General features: G+C 40.0%; 1 protein-coding gene across 1 annotated transcript in view; it reads right to left on the bottom strand.

Annotated features, from left to right (window-relative positions):
* The window catches only part of RSF1 (remodeling and spacing factor 1), a gene marked incomplete at both ends in the record, with an annotated part of 138,027 nt that overhangs the window by 16,725 nt on the left and 96,519 nt on the right, over positions 1 to 24,783 (bottom strand). The window contains 4 exons of the mRNA XM_080707422.1: positions 6,332 to 6,411; positions 8,637 to 8,741; positions 18,341 to 18,547; positions 21,442 to 23,198. Coding sequence (XP_080563548.1) covers positions 6,332 to 6,411; positions 8,637 to 8,741; positions 18,341 to 18,547; positions 21,442 to 23,198 — 2,149 coding nt within the window. The remainder of the gene's footprint in view (positions 1 to 6,331; positions 6,412 to 8,636; positions 8,742 to 18,340; positions 18,548 to 21,441; positions 23,199 to 24,783) is intronic.

The raw sequence follows: 24,783 nt of genomic DNA, 5'->3' as shown, positions 1-24,783 counted from the left end.
ACATCCCTCTTTTCTACCAGACTGTAAAGCCCATGAAGGTAGAGATCACATAATATACATCCTCACACTGTACTACAAGGCATAAAGAACATACCTAGTAAGTGTTAAAAAATTCAACAAAGAAAAGCAATGAAAACAAGAAAAAAAGATGTTTTTGTACTATTAACATAAGTAATGCTGTAAACTAAGCTTCTAGGAGGATTAGTAGAAGTTACTTCACAGATTTTTAAAAGAAAAATTTAAAGTGCTCACTTAAAAAATGGATGAAGCCACCTGGATTTACAATGAACATATACTTATTTGATAAACATATAAATTATGTTTAGAGCTCCTAATATTTATATGTATGAATACACACATGGATTCTAGTACTTATAAAAAAGCTTTTTAAACCAACAATTGGGTTATTTAGCTTTGTAACACTAATCTTTCTCTTTCTGGTGCTGAGTATTAAACTCAGGGTAGCGCTGGGTGTGGTGGCGCACGCTTGTAATCCCTGCGCTTGGGAGGTAGAGACAGGAGGATCGCGCAGGTTCGAAGCCAGCTGTGCGTGCTGCCTTAGGAGACCCTGTTTCCAAATAAAAATATAAAATAGGTCTGGGAGTGTAGCCCGGATGTAGAAGGGCTTCTAGAAACCCCAGTACCACCAAAAAACAAAACAAAACAATAAACTCAGGGAAATTTTATCTCTGAGCTAGATGTCCAGCCCTATTTTACTTTATCATGAAACAGGGGCTTGCTAAATTGCTGAGGCTGTCCTTGAACCTGTAATCCTCCCATTGCAGCCTCCCAAGTACTGGGATTACAACTGAGCATCACCACTTGCAGTCTTTGTTCTTTTTCCTATGACTCCATCTTACCTAGGGTTCACTGTGTGCTCTAGCGTCATAATTACAAATGCCTTTTTTTTCCCTTCTTCTTCTTTTTTTGGTGGTACTGGGGTTCCTGGAAGCCCTTCTACCTCTGGACTACACTCCCAGACCTATTTTACACTTTTTTATTTTTGGAAATAGGGTCTCTTAAGCCAGCGGGGCTGGCTTCGAACCTGCGCGATCCTCCTGTCTCTGCCTCCCAAGCGCAGGGATTACAAGCGTGCGCTACCACGCCCGGCTACAAATGCCTTCTTAAAAAACAAATAATATTGAGCCGGGTGTAGTGGCACATGCTTGTAATCCTAGCATTTGGGAGGCTTAGACAGGAGGGTCGTGGTTCGTGGACAGCCTAAGCTACTTAATGAGGCCCTTTGTAACTCAGTGACACCCTGTTACAAAATAAAGAATAAAAAACAGGGCTGGGGGTATAGCTTGAAGGTAGAATGCCCCTGGGTTCCATTCCCAGTACCTCAAAAAACAAAGATAATATTTAAATAAAGAGGATTATAAAGACCTCTAGGTGTCTAATGTCATTACAAATGCCTCCTTAAAAAAGATAATACTTAAAGAGGATTATCAAGACTCTCTAATACAATATCCCAACTCTAAATCCTTTTCTTACTAGAGAAAGCAAAGGAACTAGTAAACAAGAAACCGATAACATAAACAAATGTGGCAAATTTTAACATAAATCTATAAGGTTTAAAATATTGTATAATTGGAGTAGCATATTCTATAGTGTGTGAGGCCACTATTTAAAAATCTTTGTTTTTTGGCCGGGCGTGGTGGCACACGCTTGTAATCCCTGTGCTTGGGAGGCAGAGACAGGAGGATCGTGCAGGTTCGAAGCCAGCCGTGCACGCTGGCTTAGGAGACCCTGTTTCCAAATAAAAATGTAAAAATAGGTCTGGGAGTGTAGCCCGGAGGTAGAAGGGCTTCCGGGAACCCCAGTACCACCAAATAAATAAAAAAAATAAAAATCTTTGTTATTTGTACATATAAATGGACTAAGAATCAAAGGCCTCCAAAGAATGAGCAGATATAATCTAAATATCAAAATCTTCTCAGTGAGCTGGGCTCATTGTGAAAAATAGAGCTGAGAATATATAGCCTGGAAGTAGAAAGGCCCCTGGGTTCCACCCCCAGTACCACAACAAAACAAAACAACAACTTCTCAGTGGTTTGGTTTATATTCTTAGCTTTTAGAAAGAAGCCTTCTAAGCCTTCAATGGGTGAGCTTGAGTACAAGGGAAAGCTGCATGTTTGTGAAGGAGACAGACTTCAGAAAGACTATGTTAAACCAGGAGTGGTGGTGCATGCTTATAATCCAGTACTTGGGAGGCTGAGACAGGAGGGTCACAGGTTCGTGGCCAGCCTCAGCTACTTAATGAGTCCCTCTGCAATTTAGATTGACCCTGTTTCAAAATAAATAAAAAAATATGGCTGGGGGTATAGCTCAGAGGTACAATGCCTCTGGGTTCTATTTAGATTACCACACATACAAAAAAAGAATAAGGCAAAGAAAAATCTAGTTATCTTTAATTTAACTTGAAGCATCTTTAGTTAGATCTTTTCCAGTGTTGAAAATAAAAGTGAGCCAGGTATGGTGGCATGTGCTTGTAATCCCAGTGCTTGGGATGCTGAGACAGGAGGATTGTACAAGTTCGAAACCAGCCTCAGTTACAAAGTGAGGCTCTCAGCAACTTAGTGAGATCCTGTTTCCAAACAGAAAGTATAAAATAGGTCTGGGAGTATAGCCTGGAAGTAGGAAAGCTCCTGGGTTCCACCCTAGTAACACAAAAGAAAGGAAGAAAGAAAGAAAGAAAGAAAGAAAGAAAGAAAGAAAGAAAGAAAGAAAGAAAGGAAGGAAGGAAGGAAGGAGGAAGGAGGGAGGGAGAGAGGGAGGAGAAAAAAAAGAATATAAAAACAATAGCTGGGCAAGGTGGCACATGCTTGTAATCCCAGTGCTTGGCTGACTGAGACAGGAGGATTGCAGAAGTTCAAAGCCAGCCTCAGCTACTGAGGGAGGCTCTCAGCAATTTACTGAGACCTGTTTCCAAATATAAAGTATAAAATAGGTCTGGGAGTATAGCCCAGAAGTAGCAAAGGCCCTGGGTTCCACTCCCAATACCACAAAAAAAAAAAAAAAAAAAAAAAAAGAAAAGAAAAGAAAAGAAAAGAAAAACAATAGCTGGGCATAGCATTTGAGAGGCTGAGCCAGGAGGATCTGGGTTCACAGACAGCCTCAGCTACTTAGTGAGACCCTATTTAAAGAATAAAAAACCAGGGCTGGGGGTACAGCTCGGAGGTAGAATGCCCCTGGGTTCCATCCTCAGTATAAAAAAAAAAAAAAAAAAGAGAAACTTTGCAGAGCAAAATACATCTAATTGGTGGGCATTGGTGGGCACATACCTGAGATGTGCTGAAAAAGAATTACAGGTTTAAGGCCAACCTCAGCAACTTAGCAAGACCCTGTTTCAAAACAAATAAGAAAGCTGAGGCAGTATCTTAGAAGTAGAATGACCCTAGGTTCAATCCCAAGTACAAATAAATAAATAAATAAATAAACCTACCTAATAATTTTATACAGGATTATTTTTATTTAAAAAAATGTCCTAGGAGGCTGGGTGTGGTGGCGCTTGGGAGGCTGAGACAGGAGGATCGCATAGGTTGAAGCCAGCCTTAACTACTTAGTGAGGCGCTCAGCAACTTAGTGAGACCCTGTTTCCAAATAAAATATAAAAATATAAAATAGGTCTGGGAGGATAGCCCAGAGGTAGAAAGCCCCTGGGTTCCACCACCAGTATCACCAAAAAAAAAAAAAAAATCCTTGAAAATTTTATAAATATTTGAAAAATAACTTGTTCATAGAAATAACCCTGAGTTTTTAAATTCAAAGATATCTAGACAGTTGATGTTAAAAAGCTAAGTACTGCTGGAAGCAAACAGTTCAAATAATGTTATGAAACTATCACTACCAATCTTACTAACATGTATGGGGAGGGAGAAAGGGGTAGTAGGGTAGGTTACAAAGGGAAATAAGCAAAGTACTGGTGTGTGTGGTGGAAAACTCCAGTACCTGGGAGGCTGAGACAGCAGGAATGAAGGTTTGAGGCAAGCCTCCACAACGTGGTAAGACCTTCAGCAACACAGTGAGACCCTGCTTCAAACTAAAAATAAAAAGGGTTGGGGTGTATTTGAGAGGCAGACCTCCCATGGGTTCAATCCCAAGTATCAATAAATAATCAAGATAGTAAGTTTACCTCCTAGTCAACCAACCAACCTTCCTTCCTTTTTTCGTACTGGGGTTTGAACTGTACCCTCAGCTCTTTTGTTTTGTTTTTGAAACAGGGTGTATCGCAGTTGCTATGAGCCTTGCAACACTGCTAAGGCGATTCTCGAACCTGCAGGCGAGCACCACCATGCCCAGCTCCCTGGTGAACTAAGTCCCGTCTCCTTTATGAATAGTAAGAAACAAAATAAATCCTGGGTTGTAGAGGCTGAATTTATTGTTAAGGCTTACTTAACAATAAATGGTAAGCAGAACATAAGTCAAATGATAAGAATTAACAAATCAAAACAGTCAGTCTCATTCAGACACTGCTTAGATGGGCACTAAGTACTAAGATGAATCCTCTAAACACAATCTCTAATAAGTCTACCTTCCTATTACCATGATTGCCCTAGTGTAGGCCTCAGAGGCACTCACAGACTATGCAACAGCCGCTGCTACTTTCTTTTTTTGTTACTACACCAGTTTTTCTGAAATAAAGATCACATTCCTTCGTTGATGGCTTCCTGCCGCCTATGGGACTATTCCAAATTCCCTAGCCAGATACGCAAAGCTGCTTGCACCTGGACTCCCTGCATTACCAAGGTCTGTCTCCTACCCCTCTGCTCACTGTTACACTTTGCCTTTACTTGTCACTGCATGTTGCCCGAAATCGTCCTTGCTGCATGCTCATCTGTATTTCCCCAATTTATCTTCCAAGATACTCTCTGATCACCCCAATCCCTAGGAGAAATAAAACCTTCTACAATGTTCTTGTACTTTTCTTTTGTAAAAATTTTTTATTGGTGCATTATAGTCATACATCTTCATTGAGTACAAGATGATGGAGACATACATGCACACATAACCAAATCCCGCCCGTTCTTGTACTTTCCTGAATATATCTTGATTTTCCTACTTTACTGAATCATTGCTTCATACATATGTATTTTCTGATGTAATGTCAGGTCCATGTAAGCAAGAGCTTTGTCTTACTCATCTCTTCAGTTTGGTAAGCAACAGATATGAATGGATGAATGTTTTGAAATAGACCAAAGAAGCTGGGTTTGGAGGCACATGCCTGTAATCCCAGTACTTGGGAGGCTAAAAGAGAAGGATCTCAGGTTGGAGGACAACTTTAGCATGCAGTGCAACTCTCAAAAACCAATAGGGTTAGGAGTGTAGCTCAGAGGTAGAATGCCCCTAGGTTAAATCCCTTGGAACACACACACACACACACACACACACACACACCTTAAAAAAGTACAGATAAATATTGACTATTTTGATCCTCTTTTAAATATTAGGTTCATGTTCAATCTTCCTTCCTCCAAGAAGCCTTCTCTATCTGTTTCAGACCACTTTGCAGTGGCATAAATGAGAATGGAGTCATATCTTAGTCAGAACACAGTCCGGCAATATATTGTTTTTATTCACCAGTGTCAACACTGTCCACCCAAACAGATCACATGAGTAACTAAATTATAAAATTTTATAATTTTCTTATGAAGACTATAATACTTAGGTATATGTTATCTACAATACGTGGGCCAATATTAATTCACAGTACATTCTGATAAGTCCTCTAGATCAGAGGTTGGCAAACTTTTCTGCTCAAAGACAGTACATATTTCAAGCTTGATTCATTAGCTCTCTGCTGCAACTTAACTCTGTTGTAATAAAACAAAAGTGGCTATAAACAGTACACAAACAAATGAACAAAGTGGTGTTCTGATAAAACTTTATTTATGGGCAATGAATCTCATTTAATTAATTAATTATTTTTTGGGTGGTACTGGGGTGGAACCCAGGGTCTTTTCTACCTCCAGGCTATACTCCCAGACCTATTTTATACTTTATTTGGAAACAGGGTCTCACTAAATTGCTGAGAGCCTCACTCAGTAGCTGAGGCTGGCTTTGAACCTGTGCCATCCTCCTGTCTCAGCCTCCCAAGCGCTGTTGAATATCATTTAATTGAAATGTGCCATGAAATATTCTAGTTTTGATCCTCCCCAACTATTTGAAACCATGAAAACACTCTTGGTAGGCAGTGCAAAAACAAGAAGCCGCCAAGATTTGACCCACAGGTCCGTTTGCCAATCTCTGCTTTAGAATGCATTCATCGTTACTGCAAGATAACTATGCTATCACATTCCCAAGTGAAACTTTAAAATACATATTGAAATACCTTCGTTCAGCACGCTCCTTCTTCTTTAAGGCAACATCCAAATCTTGCAACTGTTCCTCTAGTTTCTCACACAGCAATTTCTGAAGGGGCAAAATACATAAGTGTCTCTCTCTTTTTTTTTTTGGCAGTACTAGGGATTCAATTCAGGGCCTCACACATACTACGTAAGCACTCTACCACTGAACTACAACCCCCAGGTTTAACCCTTTCTACAATCTCTTACTATGTGCATATTAAGCTCATGAGTATTTTAAGAGCTGATAAGGGCCACAAGGTAAATAAATACTGAAGCTTTCATTGCATTTAATAAAGGAGGTACTTCAGCAAATACTGAAGAGAAGAAGAACAAAAAAGGTGTGTGTGTGTGTGTGTGTGTGTGTGTGTGTGTGTGTGTGTTACTAGGGACTGAACCTCAGGGGTCTTTTACTTTTTATTTGGAACCACAGCCCTTTTTTAATTTTAATTTTGAAATAGAATCTAAGTTACTGAATACTGGCTTTAAGCCTGAGATTCTCCTGTCTCAGCCTCCTAGATGGGACTACAAGCACGCTCTACTATTCCTGGTTACAGCAAAGTTTTTTGTTGGTGTATGCATGTGTTTTGTGGTGCTGGAATTAAACCCAAGCGCATTCTATCATTGAACTATATCCCCAGCTCTTTTTAAATTTTTTTTGTTGTTGTTGTGAAAGACGGCCTTGTTCAGTTCCCGAGAGCCTCACTACATTGCTAAGACTATCTTCAAATGTATGAGCTTCCTGTCTCAGACTCCCAAGTACTGGGATTACAGGCAATTACCACCATGCCTGCCTTAAAGCATTTTTATTTATTTATTTATTGATTTATTTATTTTTTGTGGTACTAGGGATTGAACCCAGAGGCATTCTATGTTCGAGCTACACCTCAGACCAATTTTATTTCTTACTTGGAAACAGGGTCTTCCTAGGTTGATGAGAGTCACAGCTGAGGCTGTCATCAAACCTGCAAATCTTTCTCAGCCTCCCAAGTACTGGGATTACAAGCATGTGTCATCACACAGGGCTTAGATATATATATGTATTTTTTTGGTGGTACTGGGGTTCCTGGAAGCCCTTCTACCTCCGGGCTATACTCCCAGACCTATTTTTATATTTTTAATTTGGAAACAGGGTCTCCTAAGCCAGTGCACGCGGCTGGCTTCGAACCTGAGCGATCCTCCTGTCTCTGCCTCCTAAGCGCGGGGATTACAAGCGTGTACCACCACGCCTGGCTAGATATTTTTAATATTAAGCATATATGAGAGAAATTTATAGACTTGCCAAAATAAACCACATTCTCTGCCTACCCTGGGTTGGTAATTATTGCTTAAAATGACATTTGGGTTAACAGTACACAAAACACTGGTTTTATTTTATTTTTCTGTGGTACTAGGGACTGTACACAGGGCTATTCTACTTCCAAGTTAGACTCACAGTTCGATTTTATCATTTGAAAATAGGGTCTCACTAAGTTGCTGAGGCTGCCTTTGAACCTATAATCCTCCTGTTTCAGCCTCCCAAGTACTGGGATTATAGGCATATGGCACCATGTCCAGCAAAACAGTGCTTTTAATTAAAAGAAAAAGATCACAAGACACATTTTGCGAGAATATTCAATATACAATAAAATGTTAGTGCCAATAACTATTTCCTACAAAAGAGACTTTAAAAATGTACACTAGGTCAAAACAGAGTTTAAAGAATGTAACTGATAAAGCCATACTAAGGCACAGGCCACTTCACTAAGAAATGCCTAAAGCCCAGCATTTTAAAAGCAAAATAAAACCAGGCTTGTAAAAAATGTTCCAAACTGATTCGGTGGCACAGAAATATCCTGTTTTTCAGTTCCAAAAGAAATTCACCTGTTTGAATAAGATGAAAGAGAAAGAGAATCCATGTTTCTTCTAATTCTGATAATATTTATAAAACTGCTATCCTAAAGAAGGTAGGTAGATATGAAAAAGCACGATGAAACACTGGGATAAACTACGGAAAGAAACTTATTTCTTCCCTTGTGTGTATCTATATTAGGTGTTCTCTGTGCTTATAACAAATTTGAGAAAAAAATGGGTAATAAATTTATAAAAGTTGGAGGGGTTTGGAGAAATGCTTTGGAAAAGAGCAAAGGGAAAACCTAAAAGATATTAATAAAAAGTAGACATTACAATAAGAGGTAAACAATATTTACAAATTCCTCTGTAAATGGGAGATATTCAGTGGCTGTTAAAAAGTATTATTAATTTGAATATAAAAACCAAAAATAGGAGGCACAGAGGTGGGCTGGGTCATACATGTTGGCAAGGGGGGCAGAACCATTCTCCATCAGGGATGATCATCAGAGGAGGGCGGAGGCAGGCGGTGTGGTATCCACTGTCACAAGAATCACACAGAAGAATCTGAAATAGACCACATTAATGTCAACCTAACTCTATGACTAAATTCAGTAACTCATAGTAAGATTCACATTTCAATATTTTTCTTTTTTTCAGTACTGGGGATTGAACCGAGGGGCATTCTACCTCTGAGTTAATCCCACAGCCCCCTTTTAAAAAAATTATTTACTATTTATTTTTGTATGGCATGGGGGATTGAACCTATGGGCATTCTACCTCTGGGCTACACCTCGAACCCTATTTTATTTTGTTTTTTTGCAGGTCTGGGGGTGGAACCCAGGGGCATTCGACCTCCAAGCTACACCCCCTGACCTATTTTTTATTCTTTGTTTTGAAACAGGGTCTGAACTGCATATGGCCTCACTAAGTAACTGAGGCTGTTTGCGAACTGCGATCCTCCAGTCTCAGCCTCCGGAATGCTGGGATTACAAGGGTGTGCCACCACGTCCGGCTTTATTTTTTTATTTGAAAGTAGGGTATCACTAGGTTGACGAAAGTCTAACTACTTGTTAAGACTGTCCTTGAACACATGATCCTCCTGTCCCAGTCTCCAAAGTACTGGGATTGCAAGCGTGCGCTACCATGCCTAGCTTTTTTGTGTGTGGTACTGGGGATAAAACCCAGGGGAATTCTACCTCAGAGCTACACCCCCAGCCCTATTTTTTATTCTTTATTTTGAAACGGGTCTCACTGAGTTGCAAAGGGCCTCACTAAGTAGTAGCTAAGGATGTCTGTGAACCCCGATCCCCTGTCTCAGCCTCCCAAATACTGGGATTATAAACATATGCCACCATGCCCGGGTATTTTTTTTTTTAATTTTTATTTTTTGCAGTACTGGGGATGGAACCCAGGGGCATTCTATTTTTTATTTTTATTTTAGCAGGTCTGGAGAGGGAACCCAGAGGGTATTCTACCTCCAAGCTACACCCAACCCAGGGGCATTCTACCTCCGAGCTATACCCTCAGCCCTATTTTTTATTCTTTATTTTGAAACAGGGTCTCACTGAGTTGCAAAGGACTTCACTAAGTAGCTCAGGTTGTCCACAAACCTCCTGTCTCAGCCTTTCAAATCTTGGGATTACAAATGTAATTCCAGCTATTTTTTTGTAACACCTGGCTATTTTTTATTTTTTAATTTTAATTGTGTGTGTGTGTGTGTGTGTGTGTGTGTGTGTGTATGTGTGTGTTACTTAGGGTGGAATACAGGGGCTTTTCTACATCTGAGCTATATTCCCAGACCTATTTTTTATACTTTATTTGGAAACAGGGTCTCACTAAGTTGCTGTGAGCCTCACTAAGTAGCTGAGGCTGACTTTGAACCTGTGCAATCCTCCTGTCTCAGCCTTCCAATCACTGGTATTACAAGTGTGCGCCACTACGCCCAGCTCTATTTTTCATTTCTGAAACAGGGTTTTGCTAGGTTTGTGAGGTTGGTCTTGAATCTGTGATCCCCATATCTCAGCCTCCCAAGTATTTGAAATTATAGGTGTGCATCAGCATGTCTGTGTATCAATATTTGTTAGTACTCTACTACAAAATTCTATTTTATAGAACTAATGAATAAAAATGCTCTGATAATTAAGAATTTGACATACCTATTTAAAAAAAATTAATAACCCCCCCAAAACCCCGTAAGAAACATTAAGGTACAAAATTTAGTTTAAAAATTCCTCTAATTTTTAGTTAAAAAGTCCTCTATGAACTGGCATTCTTTATACCAATTTTTTTTTTTTTTTTTTTTTTTTTGTGGTACTGGGGGTGGAACCCAGAGGCTTTCTACCTCCAGGCTATACTCCCAGACCTTTTTTTTTTATATTTTATTTGGAAACAGGGTCTCACTAAGTTGCTGAGGCTGGCTTCGAACACGTGCGATCCTCCTGTTTCAGCCTCCCAAGTGTGGGGATTACAAGCGTGCGCCACCACACCTGGCTATACCAATTATTTTAAAAGCCATCCTACCACATAGAGTATTTTAAAAATACAAAAGATTTCGCCGGGTGTGGTGGCGCACGCTTGTAATCCCCGCACTTGGGAGGCAGAGACAGGAGGATCACGCAGGTTTGAAGCCAGCTTCGCTGGCTTTAAGAGACCCTGTTTCCAAATATATAAATATATTTATATATAAATATATAAAAATAGGTCTGGGAGTGTAGCCCGGAGGTAGAAGGGCTTCTAGGAACCCCAGTACCACACACACACACAAAAAAAAAAAAAAAAAAAAAAAAATACAAAAGATTTCAACTTTTCTTTTTTTTTTTTTTTTTTGGTGGTACTGGGGATCGATCCCAGAGGCAATTCTCTCTCTGAGCTGTACCCCCAAGCCTATTTTTTAAATTATTTTGAAACAACTAAATTGCTGAGGCTGGCTTTGAACCTGTGATCTTACTGTCACAGCCTCCCAAGTACTGGGATTACTAAAGTACATCACTATATTCAACTTAAGATTCCAATTTAAATTGCATTTTAATTAACTACAGAAAGAAAAAACCTCATGGTTCCACTTTATCATGCTAATTTAAACAAGGAAGGAACTGAGGTATACAAAAGGACTGAAACTATATTCAGAACCACAATGTTTGCCGGGTGTGGTGGCACATGTTTGTAATCCCAGCATTTGGGAGGCTGAAGACAAGAGGATCAGACTCAGCTACTTAGGGAGGCCCTTAGCAAATAGTGAGACTCTGTTTCAAAATAAAATATAACAAGCAGGGCTGGGGGTGTAGCTTGGAGGTAGAATGCCCCTGGATTCCATCCCTGGTAGCACCAAGACAAAACTAAACAAAACAACCCATTATGTTCAAATGCAAAGATTAAACTCAACAATTAGTCTTAGAGTTCATATTGTATTGCTTTTTGAATTTAAGATGACCAACTCTCTAAACTTAACATTGTACATTCATGAATATTTAACTCAGAAAACACTTTCATTTGTATTTTTGCTGTACTGGGGATGGAACCCAGGGGGGGCATTCTACCTCCAAGCTATACCCCCAGTCCTACTTTTTATTCTTTATTTTGAAACAGAGTCTCATTAAGTAGCCGATGCTGTCCACGAACCACAACCCTTCTGTCTCAGCCTCCTAAATGCTGGGATTACAAACATACGTCACCACGCCTGCCTAGTTTATTATGAAATAAGTTCAAATGTATAGAAGAGTTGCCAAGATGTTATAGTGTACCCTTATGCCTTCACCTAGCTTTTACCAAGGTTAAAATGTACAGAAACATGGAACATCTACCCCAACTATAAAACTAACACTGGTACACACCAGATTCCACAAATTTCCCTCACTCACGCCCTCTTGCTGGTTGTGCATCCAGGATACTGCACTGCACGCAGCCATGTCTCCTTACTCTACTTTGAATGCTCAAACAGTTCCTCAAACTTTCTTTGCTGTCAAATTGACAATTTAAGCAATACTAGTTCAATATTTTGTAGATTCTCCTTGAATTTCAGTTTGTTCGATGTTTGCTCATTATTGACAGGGGTTATCGATTTTGAAGGTATTCTTATATCAGAGAGATGAAGTGCCTGGCTGGTGGTATCTTATCAGAGGGTACCTGACGGTAACCTTAATCACTTGGTTAACAAAGCGTCTGTTGGCTTCCTTTACTGTTAAGTTACTACTTTAAATTTTCCACATGGCACAGGCTTGTAATCTCATTACTTGGGAGGATGAAGATAACATATTAGCAGATTCTCAGCCAGCCTCAGCTACTTGCGCAACTCAGCGAGACCCTTTTTCCAAATAAAGAATAAAAAAAAAAAAAAAAAAATAGGGCTGGGATGTGGCTCAGAGGAAGAACACTCCTGGGTTCCATCCCTGATACCAAGAGGGGGGGGGGGGAAGAAAAATGCTACACTATTCTCAAAACAAATCCAGCCCATACTCAAGAGAAGAGAAATTAGGTTTTTTGGAGCTAGAGGTATCAATGAATCGGTGGGTATGAATTAAAATCACTAAGTAATAAATTAATAAATATATTAGAGGAAAAACCAAGCATGGTGGCACCACTTATAAACCAGCATTCAGCAAGCTGAGACCGGAGGATTGCAGTTCGTGAACAGCCTCAGTTACTTAGTGAGGCCCTCCGCAAATTAGTGAGACCCTGTTTCAAAATAAAGAATAAAACATAGGGCTGGGGTTGTAACTCGGAGGCCAAATGCCCCTGGGTTTCATCCCCAGACACCCCACACAAAATAAATATGTATGTATGTATGTATGTATGTATGTATGTATGTATGTATGTATTAGAGAGGGATATGATAAAGTCTTTCCATAAAGCTGTGCACACTAGTTTTAGCATTCATTAGAAATCTTGCATGGTCTCATCAGTACCACGGTGCTCTCAAAGTGGCGATTTTCTTTTCTTTCTTTCGGCAGTACTGGGGATTGAACCCAAGGGCATTTAACCTCTGCATTGCACCCCTAGTCCTATTTTTTATTTTGAAACAGTCTCACTAAGTTACGGAGGGTCTCATGAAGTAGCTGAGGTTGGCCACAAACCTGTGATCTTCCTGTCTCAGCCTCCCAAGTACTGGAATTACAAAGTGTGCCACCATGCCAGCTTGATGATTTTCTATTTTCCTCATGCTTTCTGTTAAGTTTGAGAAAAAAAAATTTTTTTTGGTACTAGGGATGAACTCAGGGGTATCGTGCCTCCAAGCTACACTCCAGCCCTATTTTTTAGTCTTTTTATTTTTTGAACAGGGTCTGAGTTGTGAAGGGCCTCGCCAAGTAGCTGAGGCTGTCCATGAACCTTAATCCTCCAGTCTCCGCCTCCCCGATGCTAGGATTACAAGTGTGTGCCACCACGCCTGGCTTGTAACTTTTTTTATATGGAAAATGTTTCCTTTCCCACACTCATTTGTTTATTCAGTTATTTATAACAGAATGAACTAATAAATATAATATTTATTATTTTGCTCATTATAAAATGTTAATTTGCTACTGGAGTTAATCCAGCTATGGACAAATTGGAAGCTCTTTCACATTGGCTTTTGTGTCTTTAAGACACAAAATGCCCCCTTTTTTTTTTTTAAAAAGCATTTCCTTATTTTCTGATAATAAACTCCATGTACATCCTGTATTTCCTCTGCCGAAGTCTTAGAATCAGCTCTTTCTCTAAGAAGCTCTGGTTCCTTTACTGGAAATGGTATTTATTTCTGTGGCACTGGGGACTGAACTCAAGGTATCCTACCTCTGAGCTATACCTCCAGTCCTATTTTTCTTCTTCTTCTTTTTATTTTTTTCAGTACTGGGGATGGAATCCAGGGGTATTCTACCTCTGAGCTATATCCCCAGCCCTATTTTTTATTCTTTATTTTGAAACAGGGTCTCACTGAGTTGCAAAGGGCTTCACTAAGTAGCTGAGGCTGGCTGCAAACCACGATCTTCCTGTCTCAGCCTATCATATGATGGGATTGCAATCATGTACCATCAAGCCTAGTGTTATTTTTCTTCTTTTTTTTTTTTTTTTTGCAGTAATAGAGGTGAAACCCAGGAGCCTGAGCTACACTCCAAGCCCTATTTTTAGTCTTTATTTATTTATTTACTTTATTTTATTTATTGTGGTACTGGGATAGAACCCAGGGGGCATTCTACCTCTGTGCTACACCTCCAGCCCTAGTTTTTAGTCTTTATTTGGAAACAGGGTTTTATTGAGTTGCAAAGAGCCTTACTAAGTAGCTGAGGCTGTCCTCGAACTGTAATTCTCCTGTCTCAGCCTCCAAAATGCTGGGATTACAAATATGTGCCACCATGCCCAGCTAGTCTTTTTATTTTTGAAACAGTGTCTCACTGAGCCGGGAAGGGCCTCACTAAGTAGCTGAGGCTGTCCTCGAACTGTGATCCTCCTGTCTCAGCCTCCCAAATGCAGGGATTACAAGCGTGCACCACCATGTCTGCCCTTTTCTTTTTATTTTTGAAATAGGGTCTCATTAAGTTGCAGAGAGCCTCACTAAATAGCACAGGCTGGTGGCAAACCTGCGATCCTCCTGGGATTACAAGCGTGGGCTACCATGCCTGGCTATCTATACTTTATATGCTCAATGCTAGTACTATATTAAGTTAAAATCCAACTAAATAAATACTACCATGTAAAATTACCAAAATCTCAGGCAATGATCTAGTTATTTTAACTGAAGCATCTAGAAAGTTCCATAGAATTCCACATTTACTCGTTAATTTCTTTTCTGCTATAAGCTGAATGAGGATGAGAACCATGTATTCTTAGCTCAGCATCACATCTCTACCACTTAACACAGACCAGTTGCTTGTCATATTGACTTGAGCACTTGATCACTTGGCATAAAAAATCCACCTCGCTTAGGACCTTCATATTTCATATGTGGCCCACATATTTCAAGGTCCCACACTTGAGACATTCAGCTCCTGCAGAGTAAAGAGCAATGGGATTATCTATGTGGTCATGAAAAATAATAAACATAAACCGTGTGTGTTCCAAGGGGGGCACTCTGAGATAGGCAGGGACCCTATGAAAACATCTAAAGGGAAACAAGACAGCCCAGATAGCTCTTGATCTTATGGGGTTAAAGTCTTACCAGAAAATTAGGAGTCCAAAGTGAGCCAGTCTTCAAGGCTATGGGGGGACGGAAGGCTGAGAAGTGCTATCAGCCTGCTGAGACTATGCAGGCAGCAAAAATGCCAAGAAGCTAGAGCCAGACAAAGCAAACTTAAAAAGACAAGGCCACTGGGACAGGACAATCGTCTGCTCTGTTGTGGAAATACTGGAGACTTCTCAGGAGCAAATTACAGGCAGTGAGCATCAAGCATCCTCACTGAGGTGGCCCCCGGTACCTTCACCTTAATAGCACTGTAAAATGCATACTCCCTAGGTGGTGACTGGGAAGCATGCAGAGAGCACTGTTGCAACTAAAACCCACCTCCAGGCGTGACGCCCCAGGAGCCCAGGGCACGGCTTCCCTGGGGAGCTAGAGAGCGGTACACTTCTATCCTCTGATGGAGCTCTTCCCAGCTAAGCCCCAATTAAAGCTTTGCCTGGGTGTTTGCACTCGATTTCTACTGTCACTGGTTTTGGACTCCAGTACATCTCCTCCTCTTCTCCTTTTTCTTTTTTGTAGTCTTGGGGAATGAACCTCAGGGGCATTCTATCTCTGAGATATACACTTAGCCCTGTCTTAATTTTTATTTAGAAACAGGGTCTAAGTTGCGGAGGGCCTAGCACTACATTCCTGAGGCTGACCTTGAACATGCCATCCTCCTGCCTCGGTCTCCCAGGTTACAGATTACAGATGTTTGCCACCGAGCCCAGCTTCGTCTCCTCCTTGATGTCATTTCTCTTTACTCCATTTTAGTTCTTAATTTCCTCACACCCACTTTGTCCCTGACATCCACTGCTGTCTTACATGATGATGTACTTTGTGTGTGTGTGTGTGTGGTACTAGGGATGGAACGCAGGGGCCTCTGTGATATACCCCAGACTTATTCTTTATTTGGAGACAGGGTCTCACGAGGTTGCTGAGAGCCTCACTAAGTTGCTGAAGCTATCCATACACCTGTGATCCTCCTGTCTCAAATTAACAGGAGTGAACCACCACAACCGCCTCAGCTCAAAATGTACTCTTAAAGGCATTTGAGGAAATGAGTAAAGAAAGCACACAAGAATTGCTTATTCCTCGATTCAAAGAGCAGAAGACTACTATCTCAACTCTTCTCTTCGCCTTCCTTCCACGTTTTTTTTTTTTTTGTTGTTGATACTGGGGATTGAACCCAGGGACATTCTACTTCTGAGCTACTCTCAGCCCTGTTTGTTTTTTTATTTTGAAACAGGGTCTTGCTAAGTTGCTGAGGCTGGACACAAACCTAAAATCCTCCTGTGTCGTCCTCCAAGTACCGGGATTACAGGTGTGTACCACCATGCCTAACTGCACAAAAATCTTGATCTAATTTACAATCATAAAATTCTCAGAAGGATCTTCTCTGTATAATCTCAACATCTATTCACAGAGCTAAAGTCTTTCTCTGTTATCAAATCTTTTACTTGAACCCTCAGAAACTACTGGGATATAATAAACTTCAAAGATTTTGTCTTTAGAAATAATTTTAGCAGTAAGGAAGAACTAGAAAACCATAATTAACTTGAACCCAGCACATAATATGTATCAGTAACTTAGCAAAGCAACTTTTCACAAGTTGTTAAAAACACCTCTCAGAAGCACTGGGCAAGGTGGCACACACCTGTAATCTGAGCACTTTGGAGGCTTAAACAGGAGGATCACAGGTTCAAGACCATACTTAGCAACTTGGCGAAACTCTCAGCAACCTAGTGAGACCCTGTTTCAAACAAAAAAAAAATAAAAAATAAAAGGGGTTATAGGGGCAGTTCAGAGGTAGAACATCCAAGATTCAAACCCTACTACTGCATTAAATAGATTGATAGATATATGGGGGGAAAAAAAGATAAAAGAAGCATGATTTAGAGGGATTTGCAGGAAGCAGGAGCCACACCTACACCTGTCATGCCTCATGTTTTACCTATTACATCACACTTCTTTCTAGGAAAAAGAGCCTGAACCAACCGGGCAAGGTGGTACAGGCTTATAATCTCAGCATTTGGGGGGCTGAGACAGGAGGATTGCAAACGTTTGAAGCCAGCCTCAGCTACTTAGTGAGGCCCTTTGTAATTCAGTGAGACCCTGTTTCAAAATAAAAGAATAAGCCGGGTGTATTGGCACACACTTGTAATCCCAGCGACAGGAGGATCGCACAGGTTTGAAGCCAGCCTCAGCTACTGCTAAATCACTACTTGATTTATATGTATATTTTTTGAGGAGACATTGGGGTTCTACCTTGAGTTACACTTCTAGCCTTATTTTATTATTTACTTATTTGCAGTACTGGGGATGAAACCCAGAGCCATTCTACCTCTGAGCTACACCCCCAGCTCTATTTTTTATTCTTTATTTGGAAACAGGGTCTCTTCTCACTGAGCTGCAAAGGGCTCAGTAGCTGAGGCTGTCCTTGAACCGATCCTCCTGTCTCAGCCTCGTAAATGTTGGGACTACAAGCGTGTACCACTATGCCTGGCTTCCTATTTTATTTTTTATATTTGAAACAGGATCTCGGTAAGGTGCCGAGGGTCTCACTAACTTGCTGACGCTGACCTTGAACGCTCACAGGAGAACCTTGACCCTCCCGTCTAAGCCTTTTAAGTACTAGGAATATAGATGGGCACCATTATGCTCAGATGGCTTACACTTTTACAGGAAGAAAATAAGGCCTTCAGACTGAACTTATAGAGGGTACTGTAGCTCACTAAAACTTAAAGAAGAAGAAGAAAACCTAAAAAGGAAAAGAAAAGAAATGTTTGGAAAAACTCATTGATTTCTGAGATGAGATCGGGGTGTATGTATGCTGAGGTAGAATGAAAGAAAGGTTCTGATCCTTAGCTTCCTCAAATTGGCTTATTTGAGAAAGAGAACTAAAGGTTACATTCCAGAACACAAGCTCTGCAGCATTAGAAAATTCAAATTATGATCAAACCTTAAAGTGGTAGGCTGCTCCAGGCAAGCAGTGTATGCCCAATGGGAACACCAGTCACTCTGGTCAGGTACGTACCAGCTCAGGGTGGTTGGGAAGGCCACACTTTTTGCATGGTTCATCATCGTCCGCTACGATGGCTTCTTCGCTTTCTTTTTCTTCTTCCTCTTCTGAAGCTGCAGATGACTTTTCACTGTCAGAACCTTCACTTTCATCGTTACTGGAGTATTTCCACCTGCCTCGTGTTCGAGAACCAGTCCACCGAACTTTGCCTTTGGGTTTTACCTTTATAAGATAAAAAAATTGGGATAATTTTGATATAAAACATTTACAACTTCTCCTAACTGCATGTCCCCTGTGGAATGTTTAGTCAGTATACAAAGAAAAAACAAAAATGATTATAGCTTTATTATCAGATATACCTACCATTAAGTTTAGATATATATATTTCCATTATTTTCTGTATTTGGGGAATTTAAAATGAGATTATAATGACTATTATGTTTTATATATTTGTCTTAATCATAACATTCTCCTAACATCACTATAACTTACTATATAATATATCATTACAAGGCTATATTTATTTAATATTCTATAGACATTTAGGTAGTTGTTTCCCATTTTTTCACTTTCACGAATAATGTACTTTTGGAAATACAGATTTTTTCACACATCTTTTTGGTTAGGATAAATTCCTCGAAGAGGATTCTGGGTCAAAGGCCATGTACATTTTAAAGGTTCTATTAATAACATATTACTATACAAAAATTTAAAGCCTGTATTTGAGATGAACTTGAACATTTTTTAAGTGGGTCAGAGCTGCATGTAAAAATCCTGACAAAAGTGTGGTGATACACACCTGTAATTCCAGCTACTCAGGAGCCTGAGGCAGGAGGGTCACAAGTTCCAGGCCAGCCTAGGCATGTTAAGAAGATCCAGTCTCAAAATAAAATTCAAAGACGGGCATGGTGGCACATGCCTGTAATCCCAGAAACTGGGAGGCTAAGACAGGAGGATGGCAGGTTTGAGGACAGCCTCAATAAGTAGTGAAACTCAAATTAACCTAGTGAGAGCCTATCTCCAAATAAGAAGTAAAATCAAGCCCAGTACTACCAAAAAATAATAAAAAAATATATAAAATAAAAAGGTCTAGAGGTGTAGCTCAGAGGTAGACTGCTCCTGGATCTAATCCCTATTCCCTCTTCTCTCTCTCTCTCTCTCTCTCTCTCTCTCTCTCTCTCTCTCTCTCTCTCTCTCACACACACACACACACACACACACACACACACACACACACACACACATCAAGAAGGGACAGGGACAGAGATGTAGTTTAATGCTAGAACACCCCTGAATTCAATCCTGAGTGCTATAAAAAGAAACAAAAAACTCACCAAAACTATATATACTCTGAGATGAGCAGGTTTCCAGTGTTGCCAACAATGTTTTATTGCTACGTCTGTGATCCTTGAATTTGAATATTGCTTTGTACTACACTGTTGGTCTCTAGCAAAGAGCAAAATAAGTTTTTTTTTTTTTTTTTTTTTTTGGTGGTCTTGGGTTCCTGGAAACCCTTCTACCTACAGGCTACACTCCCAGAACTATTTTTTTATATTTTTATTTGGAAACAGGGTCTCTTAAACCAGCGCGGCTGGCCTCGAACCTGCGCGATCCTCCTGTCTCCGCCTCCCAAGCACAGGGATTACAAGCGTGCGCCACCACGCCCGACAGAGCAAAATAATTTTATTTTTATTTTTTGGTGGTACTGGGGTTCCTGGAAACCCTTCTACCTCTGGGCTACATCCCAGACCTATTTTTTTTTATACTTTTATTTGGAAACAGGATCTCTTAAGCCAGCACTGCTGGCTTCGAACCTGCGTGATCCTCCTGTCTCTGCCTCCCAAGTGCGGGGATTACAAGCGTGGCCACTAATGCCCGGCTAGAGCAAAAATAATTTTAACACACACACACAATATATATATTTTTGCGGGTCTGGGGATGGAACCCAGGGCCATTCGACCTCCAAGCTATACCCCCAGCCCTATTTTTCATTCTTTATTTGAACCAGGGTCCCACTAAGTTGTAGAGGGCCTCACTAAGTAGCTGAGGCTGTCCGCAAACCATGACCTTCCAGTCTCAGCCTCCCAAATGCTGGGATTACAAGTGTGCACCACCACACCTGGCTCACAAAAAATAAATAAATAAATAAAAATAAAAAATAAAAATAAAAATTAAAGTAAAAATTAAAAATTCAGTATTTTGTGGGTACAAAGGATCACTTACAATGAAGAATAAGTTGATTAAAATCAAAAGTAACATTTCTAGTCATAATAAACTCATAATAAACTCAAAGACTAGCCAAAAACTTGTAAAGATTTTGCTTAAAAGAAGAAGGTCATAGGAAAAATAATTCTGGCTTCTAAGACTAAGGATAGGCACTCTGATACTGATAATGAGATGTTATATTACTAGGGCTTCTTTTGAAGGGCAATGTTGAAAGAGGTATAAAATTTTATATACACATGCCCCTTGACCCAGTAATTCCAATTCTAGGAGTCTATTCTAAAGAAATACTCACTCATGTCCAAAAGGATCTTCAAATGCAGCGTTGCCTGAAATAGTGAAAAATTGGAAACAACCTAAATGTCAATGAATAAGAAGTGGGTACATAAACTGAGGAATATCCACCCTATGAAATACTATGTGGCCTTTAATCAAAACAAGGCTGACTGTATCTTCTGATATGAAAAAAATTAGGTATTGTTAGGTGAAAAATCTCACAGAAAAATGCGTAGATTTGATCCAATTAATTTTTAAGTGAATGGGTAAAATTTTAAAAACATATATGAATGCATGGAAAACAGACTGAAGCAGTATGGATCCTAATCTGTCTGCAGCAATTATGGTTAATTTCTATTTTATAATCCTACAGCTTGGTCATTACCTGAAAAATTTACAAAAAGAATGCATTCCTAGTACTGTCTATAATAAAAAAAAAAAACAGTGTAAAAGAAAATTAGATTATATAGTCTAAAATTTAGTAAGTGAAGATAATTACTGAGAAAAGATAGAGCCTTTTTTTCCAGTTTTCTTTGAATATGTTAGCCAAAGCAAAAAATCTATAAACACTTAAATATTTCTAATTAAAATGTAAAACTCAGGAGTAAAGGCTTTACCTTGCTTACTTTAGAATTTGTATCCTTCTCTGATTTTTTCAAGTTTTCTTTTTTGTCTGTTTTTTGCAAAGTTGCTGACTCTTGTCCCACTTCATCTTCTTCCCCTCTTTTCTTATCAGCTTTCTGATCTCTGATCTCGGCCACTTTTGCTGTGGGTCTAGATATTCTCGGAGACCTCCTTAAAGTACGACCCACGTTTGTTTTCTCTTCTTCTTTTTCGGTCTTCTCTTGCTTGCTTTCTGGCTCTGGGTTTTGGGTAGAACAATCTGGCTTCTTCTTCCGACTAGATATCCTAATTGTTAATTTGATGCCTTCCTTCTGCCTCTCAGAGGTGATCTCTGTATTTTCGGAGGCCGTGGTTTCTCCTTCAGGAACCAACTTATACTTGAATTTACTCCTTTGCATAGAGCCCTTCGTCTCAGAAGGTTCCTCCATGCTAGAGGTCTGGGCACTGTCTAGATTATCCACTTCCACCGTCATGGGCTTGGAATCCACTTTTAGAATTTCTGGGTTTGCTTTTTCCAGGGACTGGCCGTCCAAAGCACTTGTATTCTGACATTCTACCCCTTCTTTCTCTAATGCTATTTTCTCACAGTGGCTAGTCATTTCAGATGTTGGAGAAGTTTCAGCTGCCTCCGGAGAGCCTGGCTTTTCTGACTCTAGAGTACTCTTTGGAACTTCTTCTGGTATTGGACTCAATCTTTGTGTGTCCTTATCAAGAAAGGTCTTTTTGGACTTCTCTAACTTTTCAAGACTTTCGAGGATTGCTGGGCGGTTATCCCTCTTGCTTTTGGGGGACTTCTCTTCACCTCTCATGGGACAGGAGTCCGTAGCAGACAGACCAGTTTTTAAGGAGAGATCCTTTGCTACCTCAGAAGACTCATGAGAAATTTCCATTTCTGGAGGTCCCTCTAACTGCCCTTTGGGACTGTGCGTCTCTAGGACAGACACTGGACTTTCTGCCACTTTCCCTTCTTTCTCAAGCTCACTTGTTTTCACACTCATTATGACAGAATTGAAGCTCTCGGTTCCATTCGCCTCCATGATGACAGTTCTGTCCTTAGAGGGGCTGATGGAGATCTCTTCCTTTGTATCATTAAACTTTGTCTCTATTTGCTCTGTCTTACAATTTGGAGTGACTTTGTCATCACTAACTTCACCATTTACCAGTAGTTTCCCTTCATGACTCAGAGAAGTAATGGTAGAAATCCTTCTACAAGTCTCTTCCTCCTGTTTTAGTTCATCTTTTAAAAATTCTTTTGTTGGAGTGACTGATTTACACAAAGGTCCTTTGACTGGACTGTCAAAGTCATCACTCAGTTTAATTTCTCGTTTTTTTAGTGGTATCTTGGCCTGCTGGTCATTTTTAAGTTTCTCGGTTTCTTCAGAAGACTTCTCTGTACTGTCTTGAGAAGACTTGACACTGCCACCAAACTCTAGCCTCTCGGGCTCGGGTGCCCCTAGCTTCTCCATACTACCTTTCATATCTTTGGCATCTGCTCTGCATTCCTTCACTTCGACTTTAATGGGTTTGACATTTTCCTTGAAAGAATCACTTTCTTCTTTAACGGTCTTTTTGTCCTCACTCTCTGGCAAAGGTTTTTCCAGCTTTACTATGACTGGAAGTTTTACATGTTCCTTTCCATCTTCTCTCTCAGCTTTCACAGTGCTCTCTTCTAGGACACTAGCTGTAGAACAATTTAATGCATCTACTGGCTGCTCTTCACCTTTGGTCTTTCCATTTGACTTTTGTTCCTCTAAAAAGCAGAAAAAGTTGAATTAAGTAAATAGAAGCCTTCAAGGCCATAAAATATTAAAGCCTTAATATCTATTTCCACTTGATGTTTCTCTCATAAAGGAATGGCTATTGACATTGAATATTTGGCCAAAAACCTGACATTGAATAAAATGACAAAACTGTGAAGTATAATTTCTAGATATTAAGCTATTATTTATAAAGAATCAAGTTTCTGCTTTTTACTTTTTTTTAATTGATGATTGTAGTCATACATCTTAATGGAGTACAAGATGGTAGAGGCATACATACACACATCAATCAGTTAGCCCTTACCCAATTCCCACCCCATTCCTTCCACTGCCCCTGCTTTTTACTTTTTTTCTGCATGTGGTACTACGGGATGTGTATTCTCCCTCCAAACTACATGCCAAACCCTATTTTATTTTTTATTTGGAAATAAAGTCTCACTAGAGCCGGGCATGATGGCGCATGCTTATAATCCCAGAGGATCACAGTTCAGGGACAGCCTCAGCTACTTAGTGAGGCTCTCTGCAACTCAGTGAGACCCGGTTTCAATATAAAGAATAAAAAATAGGGCAGGGGGTGTAGTGTAGCTCGGAGGTCAAATGCCCCTGGGTTTCATCCCCAGACCTGCAAAAAAAAAAAAAAAAAAAAAAAAAAAAAGTTTCACTAAATTGCTGATGGTGGCCTCAAACCTATGATCCTTCTGTCTCAGCCTCCCAAGTGGTTTTTATTTTTAGAGTCAGTGTTCTCAATGGAATATAAATATTTATGCAGTTCAAATAATCTATTCAATCTAAAGGAATGAAGCTGAAACTGCTACATAAAACACAGCCAGAAAGCCTTTTTGTCTTATAAACTGAGACTGCTCTTTGAAAGCCATGGAGCACTTTATTTCACTGAAGTAACATGAGCACAGCAGCGGGAAAAAGAGAGAAAACCAACCAACCAACCAACCAACCAACCAACCAACCAACCAACCAACCAAAAACAGTAACAAAAAACCCGGTGCCATAATCCTAATCCCCAGAGTGATTCACTAGTAATATTATAGGTTCTTTCTTCCTGTCTTGTCGTGTGTGTGTGTGTGTGTGTGTGTGTGTGTGTGTGTGTGTGTGTGTGTATGGTATGGTTTGTGTGTGTTACTGGGGACTGAAATAGGGTAATCCAGAGCTACACCCCCAGTGCTATTTTTTATTTTTATTTTGAAACAGGGTCTTGATAGGTTGGTAAGAGGCTCATTACTTGCTGAGACTGTCCTTCAACCTGCAATCTTGTCTCAGCCTCCAAATAGTGAAATTACAGGCATGTGCGACCAACTCCCAGCTCTGGCTTGTATATTTTCCATAAAGATAGGGTCATTCTGCCATACTTGTATCACTGAAACATCAGCACTCTTTTTTCTTTTTTGCAGTACTGGAGATTAAACCCAGGGGCATTTTACCTACATGTCACACCCCCAAGTCATATTTTTATTCTTTATTTTATTTTTTTTTTTTTTGAGGGTCTAGGGATGGAACCCAGAGGTATTTGAACTCCGAGCTACATTTCCTGTCCTATTTTATATTATTTTTGAAACAGGG

This window comes from Muscardinus avellanarius (genome assembly GCF_963383645.1).
Source record: "Muscardinus avellanarius genome assembly, chromosome: 1".
Taxonomy (NCBI): domain Eukaryota; kingdom Metazoa; phylum Chordata; class Mammalia; order Rodentia; family Gliridae; genus Muscardinus; species Muscardinus avellanarius.
This window is presented reverse-complemented; position numbering and strand designations above follow the sequence as displayed.